The sequence below is a fragment of the Jaculus jaculus genome, chromosome 6, assembly GCF_020740685.1.
Source record: "Jaculus jaculus isolate mJacJac1 chromosome 6, mJacJac1.mat.Y.cur, whole genome shotgun sequence".
In the NCBI taxonomy this organism is placed as follows: Eukaryota; Metazoa; Chordata; class Mammalia; order Rodentia; family Dipodidae; genus Jaculus; species Jaculus jaculus.
The window spans coordinates 107,611,848-107,638,441 of NC_059107.1; the positions used below are offsets into that span (position 1 = coordinate 107,611,848).

At 42.6% G+C, this 26,594-nt stretch overlaps 1 protein-coding gene across 2 annotated transcripts in view; it reads left to right on the plus strand.

The window, feature by feature from the left end:
- The window catches only part of Srgap1 (SLIT-ROBO Rho GTPase activating protein 1), a 308,516-nt gene that overhangs the window by 235,554 nt on the left and 46,368 nt on the right, over positions 1-26,594 (plus strand). The window contains exons 11-15 of one of the 2 annotated variants that reach the window (XM_004650052.2): positions 6,796-6,823; positions 10,740-10,842; positions 14,770-14,830; positions 14,977-15,054; positions 18,846-18,980. In XM_004650052.2, coding sequence (XP_004650109.1) covers positions 6,796-6,823; positions 10,740-10,842; positions 14,770-14,830; positions 14,977-15,054; positions 18,846-18,980 — 405 coding nt within the window. Of the gene's footprint in view, positions 1-6,795; positions 6,824-10,739; positions 10,843-11,339; positions 11,374-14,769; positions 14,831-14,976; positions 15,055-18,845; positions 18,981-26,594 lie in introns of both variants that reach the window. The other variant, XM_004650053.2, reaches the window with a different exon arrangement.

The window sequence follows — 26,594 nt, forward strand, 5'->3', positions numbered from 1 at the left end:
AAAGACCCCAGTTCGAGGGTTGATTCCCCAGGACCCACATTAGCCAGATGCACAGGGGGGTGCGCATGCATCTGGAGTTTGTTTGCAGTGGCTGGAGGCCCTGGCATGCCCATTCTCTCTCTGTGTCGCTCTCAAATAAATAAATAAAAGTAAACAATTTTTTTTTTAAACTGGAGGAATAAGCCCAGGCGTAGTGATGCACATGTTTAATCCCAGCACTCAGAAGGCAGAGGTAGGATCACCATGAGTTCAAGGCTAGCCTGAGACTACATAGTGAATTCCAGGTCCTCCTGGGCCAGAGCAAGAACATAACTCGAAAATGAAAAAATAAATAAATAAAAATGGAGGTACAAGCCTGGAGGGATGGCTTGGCAATTAAGGTATTTGTTTGCAAAGCCAAAGGACCCAGGTTCAAATCCCCAGGACCCACATAAGCCAGATGCACAAAGGGGCACATATGTCTGGAGTTTGTTTGCAGTGGCTGGAGCCCTGGGGTGCCCATTCTCTCTCTCTCTCTCCCTCTTTCTCTCTGTCAAATAAATAAATAAAAATAAAATATTTTTTAAAAATGGAGGATACACACACACACATATGTGTGGAGAGAGAGAGGATAAAGGCAGTGTGTGTGTGTGTGTGTGTGTGTGTGTGTGTGTGTGTGTGAAAATCTAATTCAGTGTCACCAACTAGGAAATCTAAATGAAGGCTATCAGGATATCCTGATACTATTCTTTAACCTCTTCTGTGGGTTTGAACTTTTCCAAGCCTTTTTTATCTTTGAATAGTTTTCTTACTTGAACAACTGTGTCCTAGTTCTTTCCTTCGCTTTCTCAGTAAATTCCTTGTTTCTTCTTCTGTTTTGTACCAATGCATTATATTTCTATCAGTGCCCTTAAAGTCAGTGGCTATTCCTTGAGCCTAACTTCTCAGTGTAGATGACTGCTTTGAATGCTTTCAGGCACAAAGTCCTTCCCCACAAGACTAGATGCCACTTTAGAAATTGTGTATTTGTGGGCTAAAGAGATGGATCAGTGGTAAAGCTCCACACAAGCATGAGTACCTGAGTTCGGATCCCCAGAGCCCACATAAAATGCCAGGCACGGTGGTACATGCCTATAATCCTAGTGCCAGAAAAACAGAAGGATCTCTGGGGCTCACTAGCTAGGTTGTGTAGCCCGATCAATGAGCTCAGAGTTCAGTGAGAGACCCTATCTCAAAATACAAGGTGGAGATTGATTGAGGAAGAAACCCAGTAGCAACCTCTGCTCTCCATGTGCAAGCACACATGTGTGCGCACACACACACGTGCTCCAAAAGAGAAGAAATTGAGAATTTGACAGAATTAAGTAGAGGGTACATTCGTTCTTGGCACGGCATGCAGACAAGTGTTAGGTGGCTTAGAGCCACATTCTGAAGCTTTCATGGTAGTTATTCAACATAAATTCTGTCATGTACCTTAGATAGAAAACCCATTGGCTAATACGGTTCTCCTTGTTATTCTTGGACCAGGCTACATTTTGGATAATTTGCTGAGTCTGTATTGCCAGAATCTTTTCATAGTGGCCACACTGTATAAAGCTGTTATATTCACGACCGTTATACCAGGCGTTCTTTATCTTGGAATGTCTTTCAACGGGCCCTGGTACCCAAATGACACAGACTCACTGGGCTCAGTTTATTCTGCAAAAGGTACTGGATGCCTTTCATCTGAGAGCAGCAGACACTTGCTGAGTGCAAACGTCTCTTCCCCAGCCCAGCTCCTCCTACTGACTTGCTGGGTTTGACACTCAGAGTAACTGACCATGGTAAACACACCTCTGATTTAATTCACCACTGTGAGCCCGCTGAGTTTCCATGTAAGCCTGCTCCTGTTAATAGGCTTATACCCAGTTAGAAGACAAAATTAACAGCATCTGCCACCTGTTAAACCAGCCAACAGTTAACTGTTAGGAGGGAAACGAAGTACTGGGTTGGTTAAACAGGTTAGTCATCCAGGATCGAAGTGTGTGCTTGGAGACAGGCTGAACTTTTTTGGATAGAAATCACCTCTGAATTATTATAGACTCCCTGCTGCAAAAGCTGCCTTCATAGTAAAGTCAACCAAGCTGGGCCAGGGATTGAGCAATTGATGGGACCCAGCTGAAACTGTAACTACAGACATGTGTTTGGCCTGCCTGGCTGCTCTCTTTTGGCAGGCTACCAGAGGCCCTGTCACTTCTTAGATTTACAGCATGAGGAAGCAGCTAGCTTGGGCTCTTAAAATGGCACTGTCGAAACTCAAAACTCCAAGTCTTTGGAAGCTATTGAAACAGAAATGCACAATGAAGAGGAAAGCTACACTCATCATCATCTTCATCCCTCAAAACTACTACTATTTCTTTGGGAGTATCATTTCTTTTCAAATGAAGTTTAAATTGACTCCAGTTAATGAGAGGCACATCTATAAAACTAGGACACTGAAATATTTTTTTTTAATCATGAGCCTTAATGTTCACATAGACATCTTTGTATGCAACACTTAGAGTTAGAGGATGGAAATAAGGGTGCAGTTCTGCTAGACAGAAAATCGGACAGTGGGTGCTGAGCTTTGTTTCTTGTGTCTGGCATAAGGTTTCTGACAACAGAATTAAATAGGTCATCTTCACAGGATCCTTTGTCTGTCTTTGAGTAAAAGTACAACTGCACTTTCAAAAGAGAAGCAGATTGTGAATAACTAGAATGGCACCACAGTAACCGGGATCACTAAGGGAGAAAAAGGGCTGGACAGCGTCAACACGAGTCTTCACCATTCCCTCTCAGGGACAGGTCATGGTGTGTACCCCCTTTGAGCTATGCGTATTTTACATCTTCCTGTCAAGTTGCCACCAACTTATATTTTAGAGATACAATGCATATAAGGCAGAAAATAATTAAGTTCAGAATTCTCAAGTAGAATTTAAGAAGGCACTTATCCCAGCCTACAGTCCTAGCACTTGGGAGGCAAAGATAGGAGATTTAGAATTCAAGGCAAGCCTAGGCTACAGAGTGAGAGCCTATCTAAAAAGTAAAAGCAACAACAAAAAGAGTAATCAGGCTAGGGAGCTGTCTGGGCACTTGCTTGCGAAGCAGGCCAGCCTGAGTTTGATTCCCCAGTATCCACATAAAGCCAGATGCACAACGTGGTGCGTGTATTTTGAGTTCATTTGCTGCAGCAGAAGGCCCTGGAATGTCCAGATTCATTCTCTCTCTCTCTCTGTCTCTCTCTCTTTCATAGATAGATGATAGATAGGTAGGTAGGTGGATGGATGGATAGATAGATGGATAGATGGATAGATAGATAGATAGGATCTTAAAAAGAAAAGTAGACAGAAGATGTGTATTACTAAGACTATATTAATCCTAGGTCATTTTATCTTTTTCCCTCCCAGTGGCTTGCATGGAGTTAGGGGTTGAGAGGGTTTCTGTAGTTTTAAATGATTAAATAAACCTCCACCAAAAGTGACTGAAATCTAATCCTGAGGCCACTGGAAGCTTTCTCTTTTCTCCAGGAGGGAGAGCCTTCTGTGCTTGTGTGTTATTGATCTGTTAATGATGATGCTGATTAAAACATAAAGCCTCATTCATCAGCTGAGACACTCAGGACGGTTAGCTGAAAGCAGTGTGCGCGGCGCAGTTCCTCCCTGAGTGATACTCTTGTAAAGCTTCCTCCCGGCTCATTCCTCAAAATGTAGCTTTTATAAGTTTTAAATTTTTGAGCCCATACTATTTACCGTAAATGGTTGAAGCAAAATAATTTAAGCTATTTCATCTTCCATCTTTTTTCTAAATCTAAGGAATAATTGGTTGGGGTATCTTCATAAAAGTAGCAAAATTTTTTAAATTCTAAAACATTTCATTTTTCAGGAATTATCCTCAACCTCATTAGCAGCTAGCCACCTGAAAGTGATTAGTCTGTGCTGTTCAGCTTAAATGTATAGACATTCGCTAGTTTAATCTACATATTTATATAGTTTTAAATCTTTATTAAATACTTCATTATTTTGCATTTTGTTTCAGCCATGTGTGGCAAATAGAAGTACAGGCAGAATTCCAGCTTTCTTCTAGGATTGTTCAAGGTTATTTTTAGGGGAAACAAAATTACTTAAAATTTTGTTTGTTTTGAACCAGGCATGGTGGCGCACACTTTTAATCCCAGCACTTGGGAGGCAGAGGTAGGAGGATCGCCATGAATTTAAGACTACATAGAATTTTGTTTGTTTTGACAGTGCTGGGCATGAAACTCTGGGCTTCATGCATGCTAGGCAATTGTCCCACTACTGAGCTATACTGCCAACCCAAGGCACTTACATTTCCTTCATTTACTTACTTACCTATTTGATTTTTCAAGGCGTGGTCTCACTCAGAGGCTAACCTGGAACTCACTCCATAGCTCCAAGCTGGCCTTGAGCTCGTAGTGATTCTCCTACCAATGCCAGCCATTCAAGGCGAGCACCACCAGGTCTGGCAAGGCTTACATTTTAAAAGGAAGTGCAGGATAGGATCTGGGCTTTTGGGTCTGGGGTTTAAACAAACCTGGACTCTTGTGCCAAACCTATAACATACTAGTAGCCCTGGAACAAATCATTTTTCTGTGTGCTCAGGCTCTTTTGTAACATAATATTAATAATAGAAGCTACTTCATGGCATTATTATTTGTGTGTGAGTTAGCATGTGTAATGTAAAGTGCTTGGGCTTGGCATGATGGTAAACACTGATAACCCCAGCCCTCCAGGGATAGAAGAATAGTGATTTTGAGGCCAGCCCAGAGTACATAACAAAGTTACGTAGTGAACCCTTGTTTCAAAATAAACACATAAATAGTGCTTTGAACACATTATAATACTCATTAGTTGATGTTTGGTACATAAGAATAGTGTCTAGTAAGTACAGACATCTTCCTCTTTTATTGTTGTTATTAATATACCATGTCATACTTTTATGCCATGATAAGCCATATAATATGACAGTGCAGTCTAGCACAAGATAGATAGTTTCAACCCTTTGCTCATTCTGAGGATTAAGCCTGGGTGATCTCACCAGCTCCTATGACCCTAACACAACCTAAATGGCAGAGACTCTCAGCCCTGTTTTCCCTCTGTGCCTTAACCCTGTCTAGTCAGCTTCCTGCTGAATATTGCCATCAGGATATCCATGAGGCAGCCCACACCGTCTCAGCTGCCATCTGCACCTCAACTTCCCAGCAGCCTTTCACTTCCATTCATGAACAGCTATAGAATTTTTCTCTATGCCTTCCCTTTATTCTTTTCCAAAGTCACAGAAGGCACCTAAATGATAGGTAGAACTGGGTAGAGGATGGGGCAATCAATCTTTCCCCAAATCTAGCTAAGAACTGATTCTTAAAGTGGCCTGGATCTGTGTTGAGATAATATCTGTTGTCCCTCTTTAATCAATAGTGATCAAGTATTTTATTACTTGTTATTCAAAAGCAGGTAACAGACTGAAAGGCTGTGCTGTGGCCTGGGAGTGTACGTCCACCATTCCGAGGCTGTTGGCCTTGCCCTGTATGTCTGAATCACTGCAGGACGGTGCAGCAGGCTGGGCTCACCTGTCTGCAGAGACATGCCCTTCCTTTGCCACTTCAGAACTATATCATTTCACAAACAAACCAGCTGAAAGGGTCCACTCCTCTGCACCTCTTTCCACCACTCCTTCCTGAATGTAAGAATGAGCAGACAGCAGGCGTTGGTGCATATAAACATGACATTAGTGCCAATTGTGATCATGCTAGAAGCATTTATCCCTGTTATTTAGCCCACGTGTAAGAAGCAGCAGGTAAGCTTTTAGCTTACAAGTTGGTGGAATATAGTATAATTGAATGTCCTTCCATGGATTACAAGTGTCATTACAGATTAGAGAACACAACTTTTCTCATAGTCCTCTGATTACATATCACAGAGAGAATATAAATTTAGTCTAAGAGGAATTGAGTTCTCTTGACCCTAATTGACGTCTCATTTCTCCTCCATGACTATTAATCAAAACAGCAAATAACTAGCATGGAAATCTTAGATGGATTTTGTTTGTATTTTGTGTTTCAACTTGCAGGTACACTCAAGCAGTTTTTTTTTTTTATTTTTCTTTTATTAACAATTTTATTCATGTGTAGAATGTATTTTGGTCATAATCATTTCTCAATACCTTCTCTTGTCATTTCTCCCCATTTCCTTTCCACTGAACCCCTTCCTCCCAGCTTGTCCCTTTTCTATGGTGATGTCTTTTTTTTTTTCTTGTATATTTGTGTGACCTGAGGAGTTTAATTAGCATTGCCTGTGTGAGCATGGGTGGAGGATTGTTTATCAGAGTGTAGGCAATTTATCAGTACTTATACCACTGCAAAAAAAAAAAAAAATGCCTTCTTCTCTCCCATCAACAATTAACTGCCAATAACTCCACAGGGAGGGATGAAGGCCTCATGCTGTCCTCCGTCACCCATGATAGGATATTGATGTGCCCACTATTGTGCAGGTCTTGTGTAGGTAATGACAGTCACTGTGAGGTCATGAATGCAATGGCAAAAACACCTCCTTCAAATTGCCAAATGAAACATGATTTTCGTATATAGAATTTGTTAAATTGTACACATGGAGTTTATGAAATATTGGCTTTGACTTATTTGTCTTTCATCATATCCTCTTCTCATCTTTCCCACCATAAGATGTGTAAGCTGGTTATGAGCTTAGCGTCTTAAAATAACAGACAAAAGACTACCAGGTACATTCCACTGACTCCACTCATTTAACTTATTTCCTTTTTTTGCAGGTCATAGAGCTGAATATATGACTACAAGGTAGGAATGCTTTATCATAATTCTTAATGTTTTCCTTTCAGAATGCAGGTTTTATTAATGAACGTGGAAGCTAGTCAGAGCATGGCAGAGCACAGTGCCATGTAGGGCTTGGGGATCTCGCCAGGTCACATACACTCTGGCATAGTCAAGATTTTCCCAACGGAATTAGAAAGCTACTAAGCAGTCAGTTAACAAAAACCCAAGTTGAACAGGCAAAGCTTATCTAATCCAAAACACATTAACTTCTTAGTCAGATAAGACTTTTGATTTGATAATTTAGTTACCAAATGATAGGATGAGCATAGCTACTACATTAGTAGGAAGAGTTACTTTCAGCGACTACTTTGCCATGGAAACATTAGAATTGTATTGAACCCTTTGGGGACTTTAGCTCTCTACTAACCTTTTGGATTTACTTTAAAATTTTACCTTTTAGCCCATTCCACCACATTGCACACTCCTCCCATGCCACCGCTTCCGTCCCTCCCTCTCCCCCCCCCCCGCCCCCACCAACCAGTCATGGAAGGATTTTGAAGCTATAGACAGAAAGGCCATTTTAGAAGCAGATCCTGAGTTGGGATGGAGAAAGTTTGTGGCAACTTTTTTTATGAACTATCTGTACAGTGGCCTTCAATTATTCTGTTTGACATAGGGAGACTTTGAATGTCTGAGGCTCAGTTCTGTTTTCAGTAGGAGGCATGCGGAACATTGGTTGTACCTGGCAAGTTGATTTCCAAGGTATTGTTTCTAGACAGCTTATTCAGACTGAAGCATATCTTCTTTTCTTAAAAAAATATATTTATTTCTTTATTTGAGAGCAACAGACAGAGAGAGAAAGAGGCAAAGAGAGAGAGAGAATGGGTGTGCCAGGGCCTCCACCCACTGTAAACAAACTCCAGATGCATGCACCCCTTTGTACATCTGGCTAACATGGGTCCTGGGGAGTCGAGCCTCGAACCGGGGTCCTTAGGCAAGTGCTTAACCGCTAAGCCATCTCTCCAGCCCCAGCCTATCTTGAAGAAACAAAGCCACTGACTTTCTTAACCTCATCAAAAGAAAAGACCACAGTCACAGTGTCACCTGGATGGCCCTGGCTCTGCTACCTGATGTGGGCATGGGGGGGGCGGGGCGTGGCTAGAGCCACCGACACACCAATCGCCTCTGCCTTGGAAATCATTTTGAGAGCATTCACATACTTCATTCTTATTCCAAGTCCCTCACAACTGTAGTTGCCTTATATTCAGTTTTCAGGTCTTTGGTAGCAGCCTCAAAAGAATTCTTGCTCAGTGTGGTGGTGAATGCTTTTAATCCCAGCACTGGGGAGGCTGAGGAAGAGGGTTGCTATGACTCTGAGGGCAGTTTGGGACTATAGATGAGTTCCCAACCATCCTGAGCGAGAGTGACACCCTACCTTAGAGGGGGAAAAAAAAAAAAAAGACTTCAGTCAGTACCAGCCATAAGAATTTCTTGCCCTGACAATTAGTGACCCAACAAATTCTGCTCCCCGTAGCCTCATCAGCTATTTGGAATAGCACCAAATGTAGAGACTGCCAGACCCGGTAAAGCCACATCTTCCAGTTCCTGTATCTAATGCTTTAATAACTTGAGGTCTTGCTAACACTCAAGGGTCAGCCAGTTCCCAGAGATGGTCAGGACTGGCATGTTTGTGTACCTTTCATATGCACACTAGCTAATCAGAATCTCCTACTCAAACCACCTCCCTCTGTGGTTCTTCCATGTGGAGCCACCGTTCCTTCTGCCAGACACCCCAGTCTCCTCCCCAGTGTCCCATAGGCCACCAACCACCATAATCATTCAGACTGTGCAACTCCATAGCTGCTTGCTTCTCCTGCTTTTCCTGTCCCCATGGGAGCCACAATAGAGGCTTGTGCCTACATTCTCTTCTTCCTCCCTGGCTAACCCTTAAACCACCCCCTGCACCTCACCTACTCCATGGCACGAGTGCCAGAGCATACCCATGCCTCTGGGCACTATAACCCACTCTCTTCATTGGCAAGTTCCCACCTGATCTGGTAGGCTCATCATACCTGAATAAAAATTTAAAATATGTTAAAAATAAAATACACTGTACTTTAAAACATTTATAAAGCAATGAAAAGGTGATGAAGTCAAGTATGCATGATTTAACTCTTCGGTAGATAGTTATCTGCCAGATCCCTTCCTCCATGGTGGCACAGAATTTAGTGTATACAGGATTTCAGGAGATAGCTCAGTGGGTAAAGGCACTTGTTTCCAAACCTGCCACCCTGGGTTCAATTCCCCAGCCACCCACATAAAGCCAGGTGAAAAAAGTGGCATAGTGTCTGGTGTTCACTTGCAGTAACAAGACAGCTTGGCATGCCCATACACACACACACACACACACACACACACACAGAGAGAGAGAGAGAGAGAGAGACAGAGAGAGAGAGAGAGAATACTTCTTTTTTTTTAATTTAAAGAAAAATATTTTAAGCCGGGCGTGGTGGCGCACACCTTTAATCCCAGCACTCGGGAGGCAGAGGTAGGAGGATTGCCGTGAGTTCGAGGCCACCCTGAGACTCCATAGTGAATTCCAGGTCAGCCTGCGCTAGAGTGAGACCCTACCTCGAAAAAAAAAAACTATTTTAGAACGTCAGATGTGGCAGAACATGACATTTTGCCGGGAACTCTTTCTGGATTCACTTCTGGATGTTTGCAAAGGCTCCTTTTAACCTTCCAGGCACCATGGGCTGCCAGGTGCCACTGACTGTCTGCCCCATTAGTCACAGAGCCTTCCTGCGGGAGTTTAGCCATGGAGAGCTGTATCAGCAGGTTTGTTCCCTTATGTGCTGATTGCTGGGGAGTATCTGCTTGCAGATCTTCTGGGTTCCACATAAATTCTTGGGATTTTGTTTCTAAACTGGACTTTCTGAGCTTAAACAAGATGAATTCAAAATGTCATTCTTCCAGCAAGTCTATAGTTTAACAAAGCTCAACAGAGTCTTACTCTGGCTTCCACAATCTCCAGGTGTAGTGTGCATTAGTGAAGCACATCTGGAGATGGATGGGGCTCTCCTTCCAAGTATCCCACTGGCACAGAGGTAGGAGTTGAGTCCAGCAATCTTGGTTCTCTTTCCTCTAGAGAGAGAGAGAGAGAGAGAACACGAGGCTGCCTCGCTCCAATTACAACGCAGGTGCTTGATGTCGGGTTTCCTAATGCAGTACATGGCACACTGGATGTGTGTGTGTCGGAAAGACTGCTTAGCCAGCAAAGCAAACAAGACAGACAGGAGAGCCCAGAGCAGCACAATGAGTCCAGTCTAACGTACAATGGTCATGTGGACAGTAGCATTGTTGTTCTACTGAAATAATTCATGTGAGCATCTCCCCCCCCCCACATCAGAAAACATATTGGAACCAAACCCTCATGTGGACTGTGACCCACTAATAATAATTTTGGCATAAAATAAAACCCCTTCACTACATGAGGAGTACTGAACAGATGTGATGTCACCTACATTGAAGAAGTATTTTCTAACTAAAACTCCATATTTAATTTTTCCTTTGGGGATCTGTTGAAATTCTTTTATAACCAGTTCTTACTGTGTGACTTGTAAACCAGGAAACCAGAACCCTGCTTTGTAACATTTGACCAGAGCTCATAATTCCATTTCGTAATACTTGTCATATTTAAATAAGCTGGCCAACAAATGCCTCTAGCATATAAGAAAGTATCAGTTTAAATGAACATCTCACATGTTTTTCAACACAAACGTAAAGTATATAAATGGAAAGGGTGGGAATGTTTTCCTCAGGGACTAAGGCGGGGAAGAAACCCAAGATTCCTTGGTTTTGTCATTTTGATGTGACCTATGGGTGTTTCATTTATTGTTTGATTTCTGCCATGCTCAGTAATTATATTCCCTTCCCTTAGGCCTCCAAATGTTCCCCCTAAGCCCCAGAAACACAGGAAGTCCAGACCCCGCTCACAGTATAATGCTAAGTTGTTTAATGGGGATTTGGAAACATTCGTCAAGGTACTGGCACCAGCCACTTAGGTGGCTGCCCTCCACACTTCTCACTATAATGGCCTCAGCCTCTCATAATCAGAGGCAGGTCATTATGTCCAAGTCTGTCCTGGGGCTCTTTGCTTTCCCAGAAAATCAATATAATATTTCCTGAAGTCAGAGAGGAAAGAATATTTGGGTCGAGTGCCTTCAGAAGAGAAAATAAATGTGGGCGTTATCATGTGGACAAAAGAAAAAGGCCCTCTAATTTTTTTTAGCCAAAATTTGAACAAAAAGGAAAAAAGGTCTAAAATGCTTTATTTTTACTTGTGCAAATGAGATGGCACAACGTGTCTTCAAATCCATTTGTCAGGCTTGCTCTGAAGCACAGCAAGGGTCTCTTTCCCATGACTTAAGGAATTCATTATATTGGATAAATTGTACAGCCCTGAAGTCTGTATCTTGTATCTCTGCTGTGTTTACTCCCTGTCTTCTTTTTCATCCTGTATTTCTGATAATGCTTCTAGCCGGGGACGAAGGAACTCGCACACGAGACATCAGGTATCGTGGCTGGAGGGACGCGAGGGCACGGCCTCTGTCGCTGCTGGCATCATGCTCATGTCAGCCTCATGCTTGGCTTTAATTAGGTTTCGTAAGGCCTTTAAAAGGAAAATGTTTGCAGCTGAAAATTGGACAGTTTATAAATAGGCTTCGCTCAGAAAGAAGGGTAGGAAACGACACTAATTTAAGAGTAATAGTCTCCAGTAAAAGCGGAAAGATTAAACCTTTGCTTTTTACATGATATGTTTGGCAAATGTATCAAATTTGAGCTCATGGCTTTTATTAAATTCACATTTAGGATTGGATTATGGATCCTAATTTAATCAAAAAATTTAATTCAAAAAGGGGGAGAACTATCTACTTTATAGACAACATTTTATAATTGGGTTGCACTGGTTTTAAAAATTAAATTTTTGTGAGAAAAAACATATTTTAAATATTTTATAACACCCCATAATTGGTATGTCATAGACATCTTACCTTCTGAAAAGGCAGATCTATTTATTGAATCTGTGCGGTCATGATTAAAAAGCATGCATACATGTGCACCATGCCTATGACACATACGTTCTGTGTACACATGCATGCATGCAGAGGGAGGGAGACGCGAGACCTCTGCCAGCCTTACAGTGAGCTCTAACCAGAAAAGAATTCACCGAACAACCTGAACAGCAGTCACAAATCCATCCCTGTGAGCCATCAGCGCTGACTGGATATAACTTAAAACAAAATTATTGTCAAATTTGATTTAGTGAGACATTTTCCCAGCCAGTAGCTCATACGCAGGAGCAAAGTGACCGAGGGAGGGGAAGAATAAGATGACAGCAGTGAGGTGGCGTGGCAGGGGACGAGGACAGGAAGGCACAAGGCAGCTGCGTGATTCTCTGCCGTGAGCGCAGCGTGAGGACGTCTGCCTAAAGCGCAGCACGGATTACAGAGTTCAGAGGTATTTCGTTAGGAAGAGTTAGAGGCTCTTGAAGGAACAAAGCAGTTAGCATGGAAAATACCTCCCGAGAGCTGCACAGCAGCCCAGACACACTGAGGAGTCTGGTCCTGGCAGGAGCACAGAGGTGCCCAGGTCTCCCTCTGTTTCTTTCCATACCTCTGAAGAGTGCTTCCTCCATGTAGAGAGAAGCTATTTTCCTAAAGGGAAACGGAGATGCAAAGAGATGTATTTAAATGGTAGCTGGAGGCAGCCCATTGTTTCCTTGTAAAATGTTTTCTAACCAAGCACCTGGCACCATAAAATTAAATGAAAACACTCATTACTATTGGACTTCAAAATTCGCCTCATCTGAGTGAAATGCCAATCATAGCTAAAAGATTAGCAGTTGCCGGGAGAATGAAAAGGCATATTTTAATAATAATGTAATTTTAAGGCTTATTTTGAACTGTCATAGTGCAAACATTTTTCTTTTAAAAATCTTTTGTTCTTTGGTTTTGTTTTAACACTCAGTTCAGCAGAAATGTAAACTAATGTTTTCCTTTCATCACTTACATTTAAGTATTTGTTGCTCTTTGGATTGTAATATTACATGAATTGTTCATATTGTCTACTTCTGCTAAATCATGTTTGTACCTTAAAGAAAAATCCCTTCATGTATTCAAGCAAATTTTGATGTAATTATACCACCATTCATGGGCCAACTAGTCTATACTATAATACGTTTTTTATCCTTAAGACTCTTCTTTAAGGAATTAACAAAACTTATGTTCCTGAAACAAATTAACTAATTAGAGAAATTTAGCACAGGCTCCAGAAGTAAGTGGACCATTCATTGGTTTGTGTGCTGATTGGATGGTCTTAAAACTTAAACTCACCCCTGAAGAAGTGCATCACCCACTCCAGAAGAGCAGAGTTTAAACTGCTTGACTACATTATTCCCAATCTTTCCTTCACTGAATTGGGAAGATCGATGGATTCTCAACAACTGTCTTAATATGTGAACATAGCAAGTTTCTGTGTTTTGGAATAAAATTCCCTATGAATAGCTACCTGGTATCAGCTCTTCTTTTTCAAATACCATGTTTCTTTTAAAGACCTAATTCCTAAAAGAGCAGTCTTAAAAGTCCATAAAAAACAGCTCCATACTCAACAGCTTTCTTTAACTCCATGGAGTGCATGACGTTGATACACATTTAACGGTGGCCTCCTCAGCCCTTTCATCTCCTTTGTCATCCTACACATTTAAAGCTTTTCTAGCATTTGCTTGGCAGAGGGTGGTGACCAGTTTACAAGATGTGGAGAAAGAAAGTCGAAGAAGTCTTCCTTCCTAAGAACGAGACCTAACGGAATGTCCACTTGTGCCATTTTTGGCATAATCTTTAAGATACACAAACTCTATAAGGATGAGTAAGTTCTGATGCAAACGAAGTAAATACGTGACACATTTCAATTATCTGAGACAGTTTGTGACTGTCACTATCGAGGCAGTGTAGCCTCAGGGATGTATGTGCTAGAGAAGATTCTGAGAAGCTTGAAAGGTCTTAGTTGACCAGGACAACTAGTCAGGCAGAAGATGCTTCACGTACAGGCATTAACCATTGATCATTTCTATCAGTAACCTTTCCAAAATGAATTATTCCTCTCCCTCCCTCTCTCTCTCTCCCTCTTTCTCTCTGTTTGTTGCTCTCAAATAAATAAATAAAAATAAACAAAAAATATTTTTAAAACTGGGCTGGAGAGATGGCTTAACAGTTAAGGCACTTACCTGCAAACCCAAAGGACCTCAGTTTGATTCCCCAAGACCCACATAAGCCAGATGCACAAGGTGACGCATGCGTCTGGAGTTCATTTGCAGTGGTTGGAGGCCCTGGTGCGCCCATTTTCTCCCTCCCTCCCTCTCTCTCTCTCTCTCTCTCTCTCCATATATATATATGTACATATACTTCTTTCTCTGTTGCTCTCAAATAAATAAGCAAAAATAAACAAAAATGTTTATTAAGAATGAATTATTCATTCTAGCATATAAGTAAAAGAAATGTTAGCTTTCTGGTTTTGTTTCTGTGACATATCTTGTCATGTAGCCCATCTGGCCTTGAACTCTGGGTCCTCCTGCCCCAACCTCCCAAGTGCCCAGATTAGCAGCCGCCACTCCCAACACAAGTTAGCTCTGTGACAATCTCTAGATACACCAAGATAAGTTGAAGCAACATTGCCTTCATGTGTTGAATGTATTTCATTTGGTTTGCTTCAGAACTGAAATGTACATTTGTTTAAATATATTGTTTTTTTCTTTTTTAGCCTGGTGAAAGACTGTTAGAAAGGGTAGATTTGGAAATGATCACTTAGCACAGTAAAAGCCACCCTCAGTACTGCTGAGCTATGAGTCTTAATTTTTATGTGTAACATAGACCTCTGTCTTGAAGTTACTTGGCTTCCCTCTCTTTTCCCAGGACTCAGGACAGGTTATCCCCCTTATTGTGGAGAGCTGTATTCGGTTCATCAATCTCTATGGTAAGCCATACCCTATTAAATTCCTATTAAGAAATAAGCAGTGGGAGCTTTTCAGCAAATGTCTTCCAGCTGACATTTAGTTCTTAAGGAAAGGAGGTCTGAAGGATGGGATGGGTTTCTCATGTTTTCCCTTCTCTTTGCCTTAGGTCTGCAGCATCAGGGGATCTTCCGCGTGTCTGGTTCCCAGGTGGAAGTCAACGATATTAAAAATTCATTTGAGAGAGGTGACTATATGTCTCTACCTATAAGCATAAATGTGAAAAAGTCATTGCCTTGTGCATTCTGCAGGGTGCACCCGTCCTGGACACCCTCCAAACCTTTCTCTGTGCATTTACTTCATCGTGGAGGTTCTATTCAGAGCATTCAGGCATAATCTTGATAGTGAAAGGCAGCAGAGCATATAGCTTGTCTCCAGGTTTAGATTATCACTGATTGTAACAAATATGTAAAGTGTCTCCAAAAGAGACAGAGGTGCCCCTGACCTAGACATTGGTGTGTGAGATAGTTCCTCCCCACTGTCCATCTCTCTCCTTCCTCAGCCAGCAGCTTTCCTTCCTCTTATTCCTATCTGAATTACTTTCTCATTGCTGTGACAAAATACCTGACAAGCAACTGAAGGAAGGAAGGAAGGATTTGTTTTGGCTCATGGTTTGAAGGTCCAGCATGGTGGCAGGCACATGAGGCACTGGTCACATTGTGTCCACAGTCAGGAAGCAGAGTGATGAGTGCTCATATACAGCTCACTCCCTGTCCATAAACTCAGCCCATGGAATAGTACATTCCACAGTTTATAGTGGGTCTTCCTGTCTCATTAGCCTAGTCTAGAAACTCCCTCAAAGGCCTATCCAGAGGTTTGTTTGTATGGGGATTCTAAATCCCATTGAGCTGACAGTTGGGATTAGCCATGGTGCCATTCTAACCTGCCTTTGATCCAAGTTGGTGCTTCACTCGGGTTCATAATTGGTTGTTGTGTAGCTTCTACTAAACTGTTGATGGACACATTATGATTAGAACCATAGGGGTTAGTGTCAGGAAGACCTAGAACCCTATTAAAGAATTGGTTATTACTCATGGGATTTAGATCAAGTTAGCAGGCATTAATTTGGCCTTCATTTTCTCATCTTCAAAATTGCATGATTAGCTGTCCGTGGTGGTGTGTGCCTTTGATTCCAGCATTTAGGTGGCTAAGGTAGGAGAATCGCTGTGAGTTTGAGGTCAGCCTGGACTAAAGTGAGACCCTCCCTCAAAAAAAAAAAAAAAAAAGGGAGGGATGGGCTAGAGAGATGGCTTAGTAGTTAAGTACTTGCCTGTGAAGCCTAAGGACCCCAGTTCGAGGCTTGATTCCCCAGTACCCAAGTAAGCCAGATGCACAAGGTGGTGCATGTATCTAGAGTTCATTTGCAGTGGCTGGAAGCCCTGCTGCACTCACTTTCTCTCTCTCTCCCTCCCTCTCTCTCTCTCTCTCTCTCTGTGTGTGTGTTTGTGTGTGTGTGTCACTCTCAATTAAATAAATAAAAAATAAACGAAAAAAGGGGAGGACTAGAGAAAGTGCTCAGTTAAGGCACTTGCCTGCAAAGCCTAACAACCTAGGTTTGATTCCCTAGTACTCACATAAAGCCAGATGCACCAAGCGGGCACATGCATCTGGAGTTGGTTTACAATTTGTAGAAGCCCTGGTGTGCCAATTCATTCTCTCTCTTTGCTTGCAAATAAATAAATTAAAATATTTTTTAAATTGCAGGACTATTGTGAGGATTGGATAGAATCTATGAAAATGCCTAACTCTCTAATGATAGCTAAGTTATTAATGCTCTCCAATTATAATGATTTGAATTGTATCTGCTTCTGGGTACATCTGTGCCTTCCCTGTGCTTTGTGGTCAGGGTAAAAATGCAGAGTGCCCATGGCATGGAGAAATTGTACCTTCTCTCTCTTTGCCCTGTTTTCCTCAGTCTAGAAGACTTGGCATAGAACCCTTTGAATTTTAAAGCCTTGGTTAAAGAGGCAAACTTGGAACCACATTTTTTTTTTATCCAAATTCTCTGACCAGTATAATGTATGGAAAAGAGCAGTTTCCCATCAGCAGCAAGCATGCCACTCCTCATACCTTGAGCCATGTGCAGGAGGAGATGGTGGCGTATTGGCCCCCTCACCAGCCACCACAGCGTCAGGCTCTGTTGTTTTCCTTGGACATTCCTTTGGTGTGTGTTTGTGATCTCTTTGGGTAAGATTTTCTCGCAGCAAGCAAAAACAACAATAGGGGGCTGGAGAGATGGCTTAGCGGTTAAGCACTTGCCTGTGAAGCCTAAGGACCCCGGTTCGAGGCTCGGTTCCCCAGGTCCCGCGTTAGCCAGATGCACAAGGGGGCGCACGCGTCTGGAGTTCGTTTGCAGAGGCTGGAAGCCCTGGCACGCCCATTCTCTCTCTCTCCCTCTATCTGTCTTTCTCTCTGTGTCTGTCGCTCTCAAATAAATAAATAAATAAATAAAAATTTAAAAAAAAAAAAACAACAATAGGAATGATTCTAGTGAGTCCATGTTCCATGATATACTGCCCTAGGTTAAGGAAAGGGAACAACGGGGGGGGGGGGGGAAGCCACAAAAGACAAATATGTTGGGTGTGGTGGCTCACATCTTTAATCCCAACACATGCACAAAGTGGTGCAAGCATCTGGAGTTAGGGTGCACCCATATTCTCTCTCTGTCTCTGTCCCTCTCTCCTTCTTCTCTCTCCTTGGAAATAAATTAATAATATACCATTCTCTCACTCTCTCTCCCCTTCCTTCCTTCCCTCTCCTTGGAAATAAACAAAATGTTTTTTTTAATGCCAAGCATGGTGGCTTGTGTCTATAATCCCAGCTCTGAGGAAGTAGAAACAGGAGGATCCCTGAGGCTCTCTGGCTAGTTAGACTGGCCTAACTGGTGAACTCCAGGCCAGTGAGAGATTCTATCTCAAGGAAAAGGAAGGCATCTCTGAGGTGATCCTCTGGCCTCCACATTCACATGCATACATGTATACACACTTACATGCACACACGCACGCCTGCGCGCACACACACATTAAAAACTAGAGTTTGGGGCTGAAGAGATGACTTAGTGGTTAAGGCACATAATGCGAAGCCTAAGGACCCAGGTTCGATTCTCCAGGTCCCAGATGCAGATGGTGGCACATGCATCTGGAGTTTGTTGCAGTGGCTAGAAGCCCTGGCATGCCCATTCTCTCTCCCCTCCCCCATGTCTAATAAATAAATAAATAAAATAAAAACCTAGAGTTTGATGTAAGGCTATAAGTTATGTTGAATTTCTTAAGGATTTTATCTCAGATTAATACTCAAGAAAGTAGATTTATCCAGCCCAGTTAACTAATATAACATTTACTATAAAATAAACTATAATTTTATACTAGTGAAACATTTGTAAATTATTCACTTCTCATGCAAACTCCTTGGTACTATTAAGGGTGCATTTGCAGTTTCCCTGCCTGACTTCACGATCTCCCACTGCTCAGGACAGCTTTTCGGTCTCTCTGAACACCGCCATGCTGCTTTGAGAAACACCTGACTGTCCCATTGCCAGTGTCACAGCTCAGCGTCCTGTCTCTGACTTCTGTGGCATAGCCAGGCCAACTACTACCGCATCCTTTCCAAGAGTATAAGAAACACGGAATGTAGTTTTTGAGTTCATGTCAAGTTAAAGTTACTGATTTTAGCTTAGAAAAATGCTGGGTAACATTACGAATCCCACAGTGTTTTATTTTAAGATTTGGGCGAGTGGTAAGGGAGTGTTTGGTAGCACAAGATATTTTTTTAAAGCTTTATTTTAGTCAGCTACTTTTAGTTTAATCATAGGGTGGGATATCTAAACCAATTATTTTAATTTTAGTACCATATAATCTTTCATAAAGCATAATTAAAAGATACATATGCATATATATGTATATATCAGTCTGTGGAAGGATGTTCCTGTTGAAAGAAGTAAAAAGAAGGACGACGCGTGCGCATTCTCTTCTCTTCTAGGTGAAAACCCTTTGGCTGATGACCAGAGCAACCACGATATCAACTCCGTGGCTGGCGTTCTAAAGCTCTACTTCCGTGGGCTGGAAAACCCCCTCTTTCCTAAGGAAAGATTTAATGATCTGATTTCTAGTATCAGTAAGTAGACTTTTTTTTTGTACTTAGTCTTTTCCCCATAGAATTATCCAACTAACCAACTTCCTGGGAAAGGCAACAGCCCTCCTCCACCTACCCCCGCTACCCCATTGCCACCAAATGGCTGAGGACATTTGTTTAGGATCTGAGTCACCCTCCCAGCTGTGGCCTCACCCTCAGCTGAGTGGGCTTTGCTTCTGGGTGTTCTCAGGCTCCTCTGGACCGGAAGTTGACCACTTAGCACGGGGGAGGGGACAAGCAGGGGCCAGTCAGTTACCTGGAGAAGAGAAGTCGTAAGTGTGGAAACGCAACCTTGCATTCTTTATGTTTCTCAGCCAATTTTAGAAGTGGGGTAATTTGCCCATCTTTGAGTGTTCCTTCAAGAAATAAGGTACGATGAAATAAAAGGTCATTATTGTGGTATCCGTGGGCATCCCGGGCTCAGACAGACTTTTTCTGGGACTGTGTGTGATGTATTATGAAATTGACCTTCATCAGCAAAGCAAAGCATCCCTCTTGCTTCAATGGGGCTTTTGATATCACACAGAGGAAGAGGAAGATGACACCCAGAACTAGTTACTGATAACAGTCAGAGTCCATGCATCTAGAAATGCAGTGCCCCTATAAGTCCACCTTCTTAGGGGAGAGTTGAAAGCTGGCAGAAGCTTCTGTGAGAATCAAGCTTCACTCTTTTTTTATTTTTTTAAATTTTTTTGGTCATTTTTATTTATTTATTTGAGAGAGAAAGAGACAGAGAGAGAGAGGGAATGGGTGCTCCAGGGCCTCCAGCCACTGCAAACAAACTCCAGATGTGTGTGCCCCTTTGTGCATCTGGCTAACGTGGGTCCTGGGGAACCAAGCTTCAAACCAGGGTCCTTACGCTTCATAGGCAAGTGCTTAACCACCAAGCCATCTCTCCAGCCCAAGCTTCACTCTTTTTTAAAAACTATTTTATTTATTTATGACAAAGAGACAGGTGTAGAGAAAGAGAGAATGGGCACAGCAGGGCCACTAGCCACTGCAAATGAACTCAATACATGCACCACCTTGTGCATGTGGCTTTATGTGGGTATTAGGGTATTGAACTTGGGTCCTTTGGGTTTGTAGGCAGACACATTAACTGCTAAGCCATCTCTTCAGCCCTTCACTCTTTTTTTTCTTGTTTTTTCGAGGTAGGATCTCACTGTGTCTCAGGCCTACCTGGAATTCACTATGTAGTCTCAGGGTGGCCTCAAACCCTGGGCGATCCTCCTACCTCTGCCTCCCAAGTGCTGGGATTAAAGGCGTTTGTTACCACACCTGGCCCTCTACTCTTTTTTTTCAGTGTGTGTGTGTGTGTGTGTGTGTGTGTGTGCGCGCGCGCGCACGCGTGCATATGTGCGTGAGTGTGCCACAGCGCACGTGTGGAGATCTGAGGTCAGCCGCAGAGTGTTGTCTTCTCCACCCAGCCTGCTTTGTGCACACCACCTATGAGCTTCTGGATATTTCAGGCTCCACTTCCCATTGCCATAGGCACATCAGGATCACAGATACATCCACACCCTTTGCTTCTAGCCTTATGTGGGTGTTGGGGAGTTGAACTCCAGCCAGAAAACATGCAAGGAAGACCTTTATGGACTGACCCATCACCCCAGCCCCCAGCTTCACTCTTAAAGAGGAAGTCCCTGCCCCCCTCCCCCCAGTGTCCCACTCTCCACCCCCATCACCTGAATTAACAAGGCCCATGGGCTTGGCCTGTGGATTCTCACTGAGTCTCTTCTAGTCTCCTACCTGGGACCCCTACTTCTCTTTCCTCACCCCTGTATCATTTCATTCTGTGCACTGCAACAAAGAATCAATTCAGTACTTTGCTCTTTCTCCCCTGCTGAAAACTTTAAAATTTTCCCACATGAAATCACAGTCCTCAGTACAGCCAGTTTGTGGATTGGTAGTGATCCTCTGATCTTTTCTTCCCTCTGATCTGTTCCTACTGCTGTGCTCGTCTGACTCAACTGTTTGGTACTGTTGCCTATGCAGGGCAATCTATCTAGCTGCTCCCATGCAAGGGCCCAGTCCCACCTCCTTGCCTTGGCCGGGCTGTTCCCCTAGTGTACCTAGTAGTCACCAGTACATGCTACGAAGGCATTGCCCAACTGGCACTCTTCCCAGAATGCCGCCCTCCCTCCCACTCCAAATGGAATCAGCTACTTTCTCCTTTCCTGATAATCTCCAGTGCGCATATCTGTGGGGTTTTTTTTTTTAATTGCTGCTCCATTGAATACATAATGTAATCCCCCTGTCTTCTTCCACAAGATAGTTTAGGGAAGAAGTCAAGAGCGTGAGCATGTCTTCACATCCTAGCTCTGCCGTTAGCTTTCACATCGTTTCGTAAACTTGCTGTGTCTTAACCTTCCTCATCTGTAAACTAAGTGAACACCCCCCCACACACACCAGAGAATTGTGAGAAGAAGATGCACTAATGTGGCCAGTACGAGGACCAGCACCCGACACCGTGTCTCCAGGCAGCGCTGGTGGCTAGCTCCACGGGCGGGGGAAGCCCACGGATTACTCGCTCACCACAGGTCATTCCACATGCACAGCACGCACTTAATTCATTGTTCTTGGAAACGTTTAGATGAAGAGTCAAGATTTCCATCAAAAGTTTTTTGCTGTGCTTGAAGGCCTGGTGCTAGGTGTTGTCAGTTCCCTAACCATCATCCTCTCCTACCACTCCAGTCAGAACTTAGAAGTGTGGCAGTGTGCTCATTCCAAAGTTCTGGCACAGCCCAGATCATCACAGCAGATCGCTATGACCCAGCTGGGAAAAACTGAAAAGGAAATGTCTGACTTCTGGAGTTCCTTTTTGCCCATATCCAGAATTTCCCTTACATCCTTGCCAGAAAAATCAAGGCTGCAAACATAAACCTTCTACAAGGCTTAGTGGTTTCCATGTCAACTGTAACACATAAATACTCCAGTTGAATAAAAAGCATGAGGCTACATTGTCATCATTATAAAATCATTTCACACTTTTCATTGTTGTATTAACTGAGGCCACTAAGTCAGAAAGGTCTAGGTTCAATTCCTATCTTTACCAGCTACAAAGCTGTGGGCAAAGATTAACACTTAATCTTTTTTAGTACCTGCTTTTTGTTTGTTTGTTTGTTTGTTTGTTTGTTTGTTTGTTTTTCAAGATAGGGTCTCACTCTAGCCCAAGCTGACCTGGAATTCACTATAGAGTCTCAGGGTGGCCTCGAACTCATGGAGATCCTCCTACCTCTACCTCCCAAGTGCTGGGAATAAAAGCGTGTGCCACCACACCTGGCAGTACCTGCTTTTTGTACCACATATTATGTGCATGGAGAACAAATTAGATGATTCAGTGGCAAAGGAGATGGCTCAGCAATTAAAGGTACTTGTTTGCAAAGCCTGTCTGCCCAGACTCCATTCCCCAGCACCTGTATAAAGACATATACAAAAAGTGGACAAGCATCTGGCATTTGTTTGCCATGGCAAGAAACCCTGGCATATACACATATACATACATACATGTATGTACATACATACATACACACACACGTGCATGCACATGCACTCACCAATACATTATATTTTGCCAGGCATGGTGGCACATGCCTTTAATCCCAGCTATCAGGAGGCAGAGGTAGGAGGATCACCATGAGTTCCAGTCCAGCCTTGCTGAAGCAAACTCCCCCCCCAAAAAATACTAATAAGGGCTGGAAAGGTGGCTTAGCGGTTAAGGTGCTTGCCTGCAAAGCCAAAGGACCTTGGTTCAATTCCCCAGGACCCACATAAGGCAGATGCACAAGGAACCACATGTATCTGGAGTTCATTTGCACTGGCTGGAGGCCCAGGTGCATCCATTCTCTCTCTCTCTCTCTGCTCCCCCCTCAAATAAATAAAAATATAAATATAAATAATAACAATTAATTAATTAAAGAATCCATACAAAGTATTTGACGTCATGCTTGGCGCATAGTAAGCCTCAGTAAATGTTGCTAGCCATCACCATTCCTGTGACAACTATTCCTCCTGAAATCTCAGGTCACATCTACCAGCGCCTGGGGTAATATTTGGCCATCTATCTCTTTTGCTAAATATGTATTTCTTTGACATAATTGCTTCAGGCTAATTTAGAAATGAAATCGCTTCATTCTGCCTCCGGTGTTATTATATATTGGTTCCAGCATGAATTTTTCCAACATTAAATATTTTGTAACAATTTAAGGTCAGTTTAGCCAAAATATGTGAAGTTTAAAGGAAGAACAGAAACTATACAGGAATGCCTTTTCTCCAGACAAGAACATTTCCCTTGCAATAAAATAGAGCGTTAATGGAATCAGTAGGTTAATAAATTTTGGGTTGATTTGATGAAAGTGGAAATGAATGCCCTCTGCAGTTACCTTCTTGTTGCTGGCACAAAACACCCAGTCAAAGCAATTCATGGGAGGAAAGGATTTATTTTGACTTAAGTCTCAAGGTGAAGCTTCAAGATGGCAGGGGAAAGGGTGGCAGGAGCAGACGCTGGGCATCACCTGTGCCACAGCAAGTGGACAAGAGCAGCAGGTGCATGAGCCAAGTTCTGGCGAGGGCAAAGCTGGTTACAGCATCCCTAAGCCCACACCCAACAACACACGTCCTCTAGCAAGGCACCACCTCCCAAATTATCATCAGCTAAGGACTAGAGGAATGGCTTAGTGGTTAAGGCACTAGCATGCAAAGCCAAAGGACCCAGGTTCAATTCCCCAGAACATACATAAGCCAGATGCACAAAATACATAAGTTTATTGGGGGGGGAGACACTGACTAAAACCACTACATTCTGCCCCTGGCTCCCATGAACTAAACACCATCCATGATGTAAAACACAATTCAGTCCAACTTTAAAAGCCCCCATAGTCTTTATTAACCCAGCAGTCAAACATCCCCATAGTCCAGGTCTCTTAACAGTGAGTTGTAAAAACCAAAATAACATAATGGCACAAAGTAAACATTCACACTGCAAAAGATGGCATTGGACATAGCAAGGAAAGACTGAAACAATGCAATATCTAAAACAAACAGGGCAAATGTTAAATTCTATAGCTACATATGCAAATAAGCAATAAAAATAGAGAAATTTCAAAGTGTATATGTTATTTTTACCTCTGTCAACTTTGAGCACTGCCATAATCGGGTCTGATTTTTCTACTTAGGTATTTATTTATTTTACTTATTTCAGAGAGAATGAGAATGGCCATTACTCCTGCCAGACTCCAAATGCATGTGACACTTTGTGCATCTGGCTTTATGTGGGTACTTGGGACACAAACCTGGACCGGCAGTCTTCCCAAGCAAGTGCCTTTAACTACTGAACCATCTCCTGAACTCTGTATTTTTATGGAAGTTATTTCCTACAGAAAAATCTTCCCTTTCATCATTTCTAAGAGGCTATATGAGTTCCTGGAGCACCCACTACGTTTTACTTACCTAGTTTTGGATGTTTGAAGGAAAAGAAATGTATGTGTGTAAGGAGTTATTATTCTTCCTTTGTGCCCTTAAACAACTCTTTCTTTGTAAGCTTGGAAGTAGTTATGGTAAAAGGGTACTTACAATGTCATTCTCTTTTGTACAGTTCATATTACATTTTATACAATTCATTCCCCAAATTCCTGTGAATTTATTTTTAAAAGATGACTTTCCTAGATGAAGATGTGATATCATCAAATTAATTTTAAATTGGAAATGACAAATTTCATAGTTGCTTACCCAGATGTTGTTTGCTTTTGCTTTAACAAAGAAAACCATCCACTTTATGAATGATTATGCAAATGCTCCAGGTCATACTCCTGAAGTCTGGGCAGCTTCCAGCTCCCCGCCCCCACGTACCGGGACTGTGGATTCCCTCAGGCAAACAGCCAAATAATTACTCAGTAACTCATGGTCTCCACTGGCTTCTGTAGAGCTGTGAGCCCAGATGAGACGCCTGTGTTTCATTTTGCACAATGTGTTGTTATCTAGGTGACTACTGGACATTAGAAAACTTTTCCATAGAAGGAGATATCTTTTTTTTAATTTTAATTTTTATTTATTTATTTGAGAGCAACAGACACAGAGAGAAAAACAGATAGAGGGAGAGAGAGAGAATGGGCGCGCCAGGGCCTCCAGCCACTGCAAACGAACTCCAGACGCGTGCGCCCCCTTGTGCATCTGGCTAACGTGGGACCTGGGGAACTGAGCCTCGAACCGGGGTCCTTAGGCTTCACAGGCAAGCGCTTTACTGCTAAGCCATCTCTCCAGCCCGAAGGAGGTATCTTTCCTATCACAGAACCAACATGTAGTCATTGTAGCGTACCTAAAAATACACAAAAGTACACAGGGTAAAATACTGTCCACATAATACCACTACCGAAGAGAAACAATGACGCATTTGCATTTCGCAGCATTTCCTCATGGGCTTCTTGAATTCCTGCACACTCAGGACTCATGAAGTCAAAGTAGAACTCATCTCATTTACAATCACCCTTCTTTTTTTTAATTTTTTTGTTTTTTATGTTTGTTTATTTATTTGAAAGTGCCAGACAGAGAAAGAGGCAGGGAGAAAGAGAGAGAGAGAGAATGGGCACGCCAGGGCCTCCAGCCACTGCAAATGAACTCCAGATGCATGTGCCCTCTTGTGCATCTGGCTAACGTGGATCCTGGGGAATCGAGCCTCAAACTGGGGTCCTTAGGCTTCACAGGCAAGCGCTTAACCGCTAAGCCATCTCTCCAGCCCAATCACCCTTCTTTTTAACTTTGATATTATAGACCATTTGAAACATCTGCAAAAAGAGACAAGAGTCATATAATATGCCGGCTTCCCATTAACTGAGCACCCAGCTTTAAACATTTCTAATTGCTTCGCTTCTCCTGCTGCACTGGCCCCCTCTGTCTTCCCTGTGGCCTCACAGCAGGTGTCTGTGTGGATGTATCTCTGGGAGATGAGGCATTCTTCTTTTTTACTTTTTTAATTGTGTTTTTCATCACAAATGCAGTCATTGCAGAGTGATTAAAAATGCACAACACAAAGCCGGGCGTGGTGGCACACGCCTTTAATTCCCCGCACTCAGGAGGCAGAGGTAGGAGGATCACCGAGAGTTCGAGGCCACCCTGAGACTCCATAGTGAATTCCAGGTCAGCCTGGGCTAGAGTGAGACCCTACCTCGAAAAGAAAAAGAAAAACAAAAAGTGCACAACACAGAAAACCCCACTGCCCAGAGAGAAACAGTTTATGTACACCATAGAGAAACAGTTGTGTACGTAAGCAATATTATGCTGCATGTTGACATAGAAGACAACCTTAGTAGTGTTATTATACCCTAAAATGAGAAATTCCCTAAAATTGTCAAATAGGTGGTCAGTGTATTACTTTGTAAGTAATATGTGATCATTGTAGACAGTTATTAAATAAACTAAAATCAAATCATCCATTATTCCTCTACACAGAGAAAATGTTAACATTTTTATGATCTTTCCAAAAAATTTATATAATACCTATGTACTTTAAAAGCAGCTTTATTGGGATATAATTCTCATTCTATGCAATCCACCCATTAAAGAGTACAGTGCAAAGGTTTTTAGTCTGTTCACAGGATTACA